The 10000-nt window shown below is 35.8% G+C and overlaps 1 protein-coding gene across 42 annotated transcripts in view; it reads right to left on the bottom strand.

Moving 5' to 3' along the window:
• The window catches only part of LOC124946629 (calcium-activated potassium channel slowpoke), a 76155-nt gene that overhangs the window by 65597 nt on the left and 558 nt on the right, over positions 1 to 10000 (bottom strand). For all 42 annotated transcript variants that reach the window (XM_047487546.1, XM_047487539.1, XM_047487538.1 and 39 more), the window contains exons 1-2: positions 9569 to 10000; positions 166 to 227 (exon numbers count right to left, since the gene is read on the bottom strand). The exon at positions 9569 to 10000 is cut by the window's right edge. In XM_047487546.1, coding sequence (XP_047343502.1) covers positions 166 to 227; positions 9569 to 9874 — 368 coding nt within the window. In that variant the 5' untranslated portion in view covers positions 9875 to 10000. The remainder of the gene's footprint in view (positions 1 to 165; positions 228 to 9568) is intronic.

The following is a 10000-nucleotide window of genomic DNA, read 5'->3' on the forward strand; positions in this document are numbered from 1 at the left end:
TATTTACTTGTACAAAATTCAACGGATTGTTTTTCGAGATAATAATAATGATAATAATGACAATATTAATAATAATAATAATAATAATAATAATGACAATAATAATAACAATAATAATAATATTGTTAATAATAATAATCAAATAACAGAAGATAGAATCCTTACCTGGAGGCATCGATGAAGTATATTATAAGCGATGCTATACTGAGAATGAAAACTAGCACCACCTGAAACAGAAAGTACAATGTGTCAGATACTATGAACGTCCTTTTTTAAGAATAAATAAATAATTGAAAAGAAAGAGAGAGAGAGAGAGAGAGAGAGAGAGAGAAAAGACAGAGAAAGAAGGTAACAATAACATCTTAAATTTCTCGAGTAGGTACTATTAACCGATGATAGAGTAGCGGAACGAAAGGATGGTGGATGTAAAAACAAATACGAAACGTAGGCTTTGGGATATACGAACTAGGAAATAAAGTCTCTCTCTTAACATAGAATAAGCAAATGCGTTCACGTGGTTCATGTTTGTTTGTTTGTGTGCGTCTGTGCGTGCGTGCGTACATGTATATCCGCATAATGAATGGTACGTATTCTTTCACACAAACACATACGTACGTACGTAATACACGAAACACAAACAGATATGAAAATACATAAACTCGATGGTATGATAGAGTTTGTGAATTATCAGAGAGAATCGAAGCTCCCACGGTTGTCCTAGACCAAACATATATATTAATATATACATAATATATATATATATATATATATATATATATAAACGAAATGTAAATAACCAAAGAGGCATAGGATTGTATGTATGTATATCCTAGGTAAGCTACATCACTCGCAACGATCGATTTCAAGTAACTTGGCTCTGTTCCAGATACTACCTCGTTAAATTTCGAACGATTTCCCGCTTCGCATGCTCAAAATCGGCCCTCACATTTATTTTTTTATATTTCCTCTTCCTTCTCTTTCATACAATATATTATTATCAGTTGATGGTTAAGTTCACGACTAAACCACTCTTGCTTGTGGCTCGTTAAATTTGTCCAACGCGATGCGTATTTCGACACCCACCAGTCGTTACTCTTTACCCCGTCGTCCCCTATTCTCCCACATGACGGCGATACAGAGTGGGCGATGAAAACAAATACAACTTGTTTATTATTATAAATTTTCTCTATTGGTAGAAACACAGAGAAGAGCGGGACGATATATCCTTTCCGAAATAGTTCAACTGATTACACTTTGAATCTTGATTATTCCATTTGCGATGTTGTTCATTCATGAAGTTATATCTAAAATAACTAGATAATCCGAAGAAAATTAGTGCTTGAGTTTGAATTTATATAAAAAAAAAAAAAAAAAAAAAAAAAAAAAAAAAAAAAAAAAAAAAAAAACTTTGCTTTACAAATCATTCAGAAGTAACCTTGAAATGAGAAGATACAAATCGATTTACTCGAATAAATTCTTTCGATTTTCGATACAAATTTACTTTTTATCTATTCACAAAGAAAAGATAAAAAAGAAAAAAAAAGAACAAATAATAATAATAATAATAATAATAATAATAATAATAATAATAATAATAATAATAATAATAATATGAATAAACTGGCTGATTTATTTGCAGTGAATTGAAGAAAATATCACAAAGAAAAGCCAACGTTACTGAAATAAACATCGAGATAGAGAAAGATAGAGCGAAAGAGAGAGGGAGAGGGAGAGAGAGAAGGGAGATGATATCGGAGGGGTGCAGTAAGAGTCAGTTTTATCAATAAACGCGTGTATGGCTAAAGGAGGATGTTATACCCGTGACCACCAGCAATGATATCGATCGGTGGCAACCCTCTCCGACTCCCTCGCTTCGTTCGTAGCGCGAGCTGCAACGTGTCGGCACCTATACGTTACCGGGTTAACCGAGTACAGCTGCACTCCAACGGGGGTAAGACAAGCTTTACGTTTGAACTTGCGTTTGACCTGGTCACGAGGCTGTCGCTTCTCTCTCTTTCTCTCTTTCTCTTTCTCTTTCTCTTTCTCTTCTTTACTCTTTCTCTATTGCATTGCCTCTTTCAGCCAGAAGGATACCTTTCTCTCTTATTCACTCTATTTCAAATCTTCAGTACATCCTCCTCCCCCTCTCCTTTAGCAACGAATGAAACGCAAGGTGGCGTTTCACTACTTTCCAACCCTTCGGCACACGCCCGAACACCGATCCTCCTCTCTCTCTTTCTCTCTTTCTCCCTCTCTCTCTCTCTCTCTCTCTCTCTCTCTCTCTTTCTCTCTCTCTCTCTCTCTTTCTCTCTCTCTCTCTGTATCTTTCTTGTTTGCTTTTGGTATCTCTCTCTCTCTCTCTCTCTTTCTCTGTCTATCTCTTTCTTGCTTGTTCTGGATATATATATATATATATCTCTTTCTCTTTCTTGCTTGCTTTTGGTACATATATGTGCATATATATATATATGTATATATGTATACATATATATATCTCCCACTTACTGGAGCATGATAGGAAGATATAGGTCAGTGGGTTATCACCACGGGGATCGTTCTCCATTACCGGAAGCTTTTCTGACCAATTGCATCTTCGAAAGGACAACTGGACTGAGGATAAGTTCGTGGCTAGAAGGGTGGGAGAAATGAAAAGGGAAAAGAAAAAGATGGAAGACGAATTCGTACTTTCCGTTTGTTAAGCTTCTTAACGGAGACTTCGAGTTGTTTACGTGCTCTGTTTATTCGTCTTTTCCTATCAGGAATTAGAGAGATCCTTGAAAGAAACCGGAACAAACGGGGCTGGGTGGGTGAACCGAAGCGGTGCAATCTGGTAAGAGATTTATTTATCGCGAGCACAGTTCTTTGTGACGTCTCACTGTCTCTCGATTTCCATTGTTATTTTCATTACAAATAAATAAATGTATTGTACATATGCATATATATATATATATATATATATATATATATACGATATATAATATAATACATTGCGTTAAATAAATATAATGATCGTAGAAAGTCTTCGTGTAAAGAAAAAAAAAAGAAAAAAAAAAAAAAAAGAAAGAAAGAAAAAGGGGGAAACAGAAGGAAATAAAAAAAAAAAAGAGAGAAACAAAAATGAAAAAGCGAAATTAATTGTTTCAACTTTTTGAAAAAAAAAAATAAAAGAAAACAAAGAGATGGAAAAGAGAAAGAGAAAGAGAAATATAGCACGAGATATAAAAATGTCACGTTAATCGATTCGCATGTAGCGCCACATGCAACTGCATTATACGCATACACATATACGTATATACAATATATACGCAGCGCGCGTTAGTGTAGCGCGCGACTCTTGCAAAGTTATTACAAAAGCTACTTCATTCAACGCTCCGTGAAGTAGAAGTGGCACTACCTCTTACCACCCCACCCTCCCTCATTCTTCTTCCCCACACCTTCTATCCTTGCACTATCACCGACGTCCTGTTCCATCCCTTACGAAGATGTATATGTACGTACATACATACATCGAAATGTAATTTTCACTTCTTGAGCGCGCCAGAGCGCTACTTAAGAAAATGCAATTTGCCCTGAGGAGCGGACAATCTGACCTATCGCGCCTTGCTATAAATAAAGATTGCCGTTCTTATTTTAGGATGAAAATTAGCGTGGGTCTCGGACAGTCTCGTCACGAGCCTTCTCGGTTATTTTCGTCGTCACCAAGACGACATATGCATATACTCTCTCTCTCTCTCTCACTCTCTTTCTCTCTCTCTTTTTCTCACTTTCGATCAAAATATTTCATTCCGAAAGCGTAAAAAAATCGACCCCGATTCTTCGAACTAAACGAAAGTATCGTTGGACAGAAAGAGTAAAAAAAAAATGACGTTCAGTGAAGAATGAATTAATCGAATAGCTAAATAGAAGATTAGGAACGACGATTATCTAATACAATCATAAAGAGAGGAAGAAATTTATCGAATGGGGATTTAAGGATGAAGAAACGATGATTGCATCGACTAAGATTTAGTTCTTAACGCCATGTCTAATTTCATTATATTACTATCTAAATGTATTTAGTCCAACGGACGGATGAGAGAAGTCGAAGGTCAAGAACGAGAGAATGAACTCGGACTTCGTCAAGGGATTTTCTTTGCCTTCGTTTTATCATTTCAATTCGTCGTTTGATTTGTCATTTTTCGAGCATAAAAGAACTTGTTAATAACGTTATAAAAAATTTAAGATTAATAAATACGACGAAGAGAAAGCATGGACAGTCTTATAACTAAAAGCAAATGAGACTATATCTTTCGCAATTTTCTACAATAACGATTCTCAATTTGCATAATTGAAATCTTAGTACTCACAAGTACGTATAAATTTCCATATAACGTGTATATATTTCTTGGCTGTATGATGGAAACTCTTATTTGAGATTTTGATATATCCGTGACGAAACGATGATCTGACGTGTACGAATCATCAACGATCTTTGGAATCGTCATCCAACTTAGATAACAACGGTGAATCATAGTCTCTGCTTGAAATAAGAATCTTCGTCAATGTATTCCTTCTCTCTTTCTTTCTCTCTCCCTCTCTCTCTCTCTCTCTCTCTTTCTACTCTTTTAAACCTTCTCTGCTGAGTATATATAAAAAAAAAAAAACAAAAAAAAAAAGAAATGAAGTACTGCTATGAGAGAGTTATACGAAAGGGAGGATGAGAGGTAGCCGAGAGGGTACCAGGCAAGAAAGTTTTACATCCTGAGATGGCGTACATCCAATTTTACGTCGTTTTGCGCCAACGGCAGATTGAACCGGGTTTATCTAATTCGACTATTTATACAAGTAAACGCGAAATTCAACGGTGGAAAATTACCGGCCTACGTGTCAGCGACGTTTCACCCTTCTTTCCCTTTTCTTTTCTGACATAAAGCGAGAGGATTCTAACGATCGTATGGATATTATGTATTTGATACGCGAATACGAAAGAAAAAAAGAAAGAAAGAAAGAAAGAAAGAGAGAGAGGGAGATAGAAGATAATAGAAGAATTATATTCAAGGACTATTAGAAAATCCTTCAGAATTTCTATAATCCGATAATACATAGAATATCTGATTTATGATATCTTTTTACGATATTAATTAATTAAAAAAAGAAAAATTATTATATCATATAGATAAATGTTATAATATATACATATATATATAACTAACACAAAGAAAATCTTTCGATAATAATCTACGCAGAAAGCAAACAACATGGCGTAAGTTTGTTATAGCAAATAAATACGATACGCCGGCAACTAACGTTTGCCAACGATTAACGTTGCCAAACCTTAGCATTATTCTATTTCCTAGGACGAATGATTCAAAATCGCTCGTCAGATATATAACGAGCTCTCTCTCTCTCTCTCTCTCTCTCTCTCTCTCTGTCTCTCTTTCTCTCGCACCTGTAATATTCCCTATTCGTAGGTATACACTAGTTTCGGTATTTCATCGATGTCGAACATTGATGATGTTGGAAACGGATCTACTAATTACACGCTAATTACGTTCGGAAATGAACGGGAACCACGTAACGACGAGAAGATTGAGATTGATTCATTTATCGATCGACAAACACAATTAAAAAACATTATTACATGCATTCCTGATTGTGATCGATAATGATCTAGTATTTCGTTTGAAAAAAAAAAGAAGAAAGAATCAAAAAATATATTTTTATTCGAAAATAGGAGTACACGAATCTCTTTCTCACTCTCTCTCTCTCTCTCTCTCTCTCTCTCTCTCTCTTCCTGTCTTTCTTTTTTCCTCTCTTCCACCCTCTTTTTCTCTTTATCTCTATCTCCTATCCGCAGCGAGAACTATCGATAATGGGCCTTGGCACAGTAAAATTCGTGTTAGTCGGACGGGAGCGTGCTCCTAACATTTTACTTCGAATGGCGTCATGACAAATCTGTTACATTCTTGGAAATGGATATTGGCCGGTCGCCAACCGCCGTTATCTACTTTCCTTTAGGAGTATGATCCATATCCTTAATCCTTTTCGTTGCTTCCCACGAAAAATTACCTGTTACTATTTTCATTTTCATCTATGAAAAAAATTCTAATTTCTAATCATTCGATGACATATTCGCTAATAAGAATAACTGGTCACGTGTATGTTATTTCTAAATTAAAACGTGTCATAGATCAGTACAGATCGTTAAAAAAAGAAAGAATTAAGAAAATAAATGAAAAAAAAAAAAAAAAAGAAAAAAAAGGAAAAAAAAACAACTAAAATACAAATAAATCATACAAATAAATCAAACAAATAAAATACAAATAAATCGTACATCGGTGAAATTTTCGTAACGAGTCGAGGCAAATCGTATTTAAACGATTAGACTTAATAGAAAGAGGAAGAGATAGGTAAAAGCGATCTGAGATTATTTTAAGTGTTTCCGACACTAAATCGATTGAGTTCGCGTGATGTAAGTATAAGGGACAATCAACGTTTACGTTTACACTTTAGATACCTAAGAATAAAGGATCTTCCCCGAAAAGAAATCTAAAACGATTGCTCTTGAATTCGTAATGTTAAGAATCTCGATAAAATTTTATTTTTTATTAATCATTAATTATTGATACATGTTTCTCCAATCCTTTGAAGATTGAATATATAAGACTAGTTATACAAAATATCTATTATTAGAATTAAGGAAGAAGAAGAAGAAGAAGAAGAAGAAGGAAAAGAAGGAGAAAAAGAAGAAAAAGGAGAGGATCTATCCGAATAAATATCTCGCGAACCCTTGGCAATCAGTGGCAAAGATATATGTAGCATCGATTATAAATTATACACGGGATGACCTCGAAAGGGCAAACCAAAAAGGTTTCGTTTATCGATTCTTTGTTAGCGCTTGACGTCGAGCGAAATTAGACGACGACGACGACGACGACGACGACGACGACGACGACAACGACGACGACGACGACGACGACGACGACGACGACGACGACGACGACGACGTCAACGAATCGAGAAACGATATCCTATCATCTATATGCGGAATAATCTCACTGAGATATAAAAGTTACGCAGATGTATCGTACAAGGAAGAGCTATAAAGAATAAGAACCTGATTTCGTTATGTGGGTCGTTCACTAGGTCATTCCGATTGCTTGTTGTGCAAAGGTTAAAGTCCAATTATAGACGACAGAAAAATAAAGTGACCCTCATGTTCTAATACGAAATAATAAATGTTATCTGTATCTCTTTTTTTTCCTCTCTCTCTCTCTCTCTCTCTCTCTCTCTCTCTCTTTTTCTCGATCGAACTAAATATATACAAAAGAGATGAAATTTACATTCTAGAAAAGTGGAACACGTCGAACATAAAATATTCTAACTAATAATAAATGGAGAAAGAGAAAGAGAAAGAAAAAGAGAAAGAGAGATAATAAGGAATTCGTTGAAAAGGAAAGAGAAAGGGAAAGATAAAAGATATGGTAAGGGATGAAGGATAAGAAAGGATGAAAAGAAGATATCGAGTTCGATCGCCTCTCTCTCTCTCTCTCTCTCTCTCTTTCTCTCGACGAAACGCCGTTTCTAGGGTGAAGCAGCACACGCACTGCGTAGAAACCATCCACCCAGGGAAAACTAGGTCACCGGCCACGTATAATACTTGTGCGAGCTCCTCGCAAAACATCATACGACGATGGGCGCACGCGCGCACATCCGAGGGGATGATTCGCTAATTTTCCTACGCGTTTAGTCTTCCAAACTGAACGAAAGGAGTAAGATAAAACAGGAAACAAAGAAAACAAGAAAGTAATATTAATGAGAACGTGAATCGATGGATACCAAGAGAAATATAAAATAAAAAGAAAAATAAATAAAAATATATATATATATATATATAATTTCTGTATTTATATAAATAAATACAGAAAGACATATAAATAAAGAAAATTCTTTGTTCCATTGCCTTTCTCTTTTCTTTCCTTTACTTTCTTTTCTTTTTTCTTCTTTTCTTTCTTTTCTTTCTTTTTAACGTCTTGCTCGGTGACATCCGATCACACTGAGATTACGTAGAAAGCGAAAGAGGGATTTACGGAAATATCGATTACACTCTCAAATGCGTGATACGAGATTGCGATCGTGAGTGTCGTACAATTCTAACGAAAGATTTATTATCGTTAGACGAACCTTTCCGAACGCGATCGTTCGGAAGAGATCGCAAATGGAGACGAAGTGGATCGCTTGAACCATCCCTCTCGCTCTCTTTCTCTCTATCTATCTCTATCACTCTTACGGATAATGGTACTTAACAGAAATAGATCGCTCATTTGGCGGCTAGCGTCAAATTTGACATTTCACGAGAAGCAAGCCACGCGCGAACGAACGAACGAACGAACGAACGCATGCTATCTTTCAATGGTCGACATTTTTTTCTCTCTTTTTCTAATCTGTACGATACTTCGTCTCGTTTAACTATTTTCTATTTTTTATTTTTTTCCAAAAAAAAAAATTAAAAAAAAAAAAAAAAAAATTAAAAAAGAACGAACGTGCCTAAAACACACACATACAACGTAAACTGCTCTCTCATTCGAGGACTATCAACGCCATCTACATTGCCGTGATTTTACTGAAATTTCGCTATGATGAAAAATTCCTTGTTTTTATTTTTATTTTTTCTCTTTTCTTTCCCCCCACATTTTCCTTTAATATCTTCTTTATCATGTAATATTTGAGAAGAAAAATCATTATTATTATTATTATTATTATTATTATTATTATTATTATTATCATTATTATTATTATCATTATTATTATTATTATTATCATCATTATTATTATTATTGTTATTATTAATATTGTTATTATTCGAGAGACATACGACGTGGTTCGTTATTGCGTTTCGAGAAGTATTTACAAAATGTAAAGGTCAAAACGTTGCTTTAAACCTCGACACATCTCTACTATCTCTCTCCCTTTAATATTCTCGATAAACAAGCGCGTTCGATTTCTGTGAACGCCGAGTTTCCTTTAGTTTCCCCTATGTCACGTAGATATTAGAAATGGAACGTTGTAAATGTGTACGCCGTGAAAGTGCCGCATCGCGTGCAATATAGAAAGAGAAAAAGGGGGAGGAGCATGCATCCGACGCGTGTTTGCGTTCTCATATCAACGATGACATATAAACATCTAAGTCGAACGGTTGAAACTTTGTATGGGTATTATTATTTGTCGTTGACGATGCTCTTTCAAATTCGAAAGATATACCTATTTTTAAAACGGATGGGTAAAGACAATGTGATGAAACTTGGTAAATCAATCAGATTTTTAACATGCAAAGAGAAAAAAAGAAAGAATGGGCGCGCAAAATGGGAACGTAAGAGGGAATGAAAGAGAGAGAGAGAGAGAGAGAGAGAGAGAGAGAAAAAGAAAAAAGAAGAGAGAAAAAGAAAAGGAAAAGAAAAAGTAAAGAAGAAATAAAGAAAGATTCTTTTTTCTTGTTTTTTCCTTTTTTCTTTTTTTTTTTTTTTTTTTTTTTTTTTTTTCTTTTTTTTTTTTTTTTTTTTTTTTTTTTTTTGAAGTTCTCGTTACTCACAAGAATACGTCCAGTGGTGGTCTGTCCGGAAATCAGCTCGCCGGCCCAATCTTTGGCCTCAGTCATAAAAGTTCCCTCGAACTCCTTCCCATGGCGGTTCGACTTATGCTCCTTCTGCTTCGGGTCATTTGGGGCGAATTCGGGCTCTTTTCGGCAGCAAAGGAAGGCGAACGCGCGCCAGAGGAGGACGATAAGCAGCCCGGCGAGGAACGTGAAGATGCTCGACAGCAAGAAGCACCACCATTTTCGCTCCTTTAGGCAGTCATCTACCGGGGGCTGCTCGGTCGGCGTCTCTTCGCTCGTCATTCCGGCGGATCTCTGCTGCCCCCGGATCACACATTCACCGGCCAACAGCTACTATGATGGCCGATCGCACGCACTTTATACGCTTCATAATTTCGTCGTCCTTCGAAGCCACGCGGCAGCCAACGT

Source organism: Vespa velutina, chromosome 2 (genome assembly GCF_912470025.1).
Source record: "Vespa velutina chromosome 2, iVesVel2.1, whole genome shotgun sequence".
Taxonomy (NCBI): Eukaryota; Metazoa; Arthropoda; class Insecta; order Hymenoptera; family Vespidae; genus Vespa; species Vespa velutina.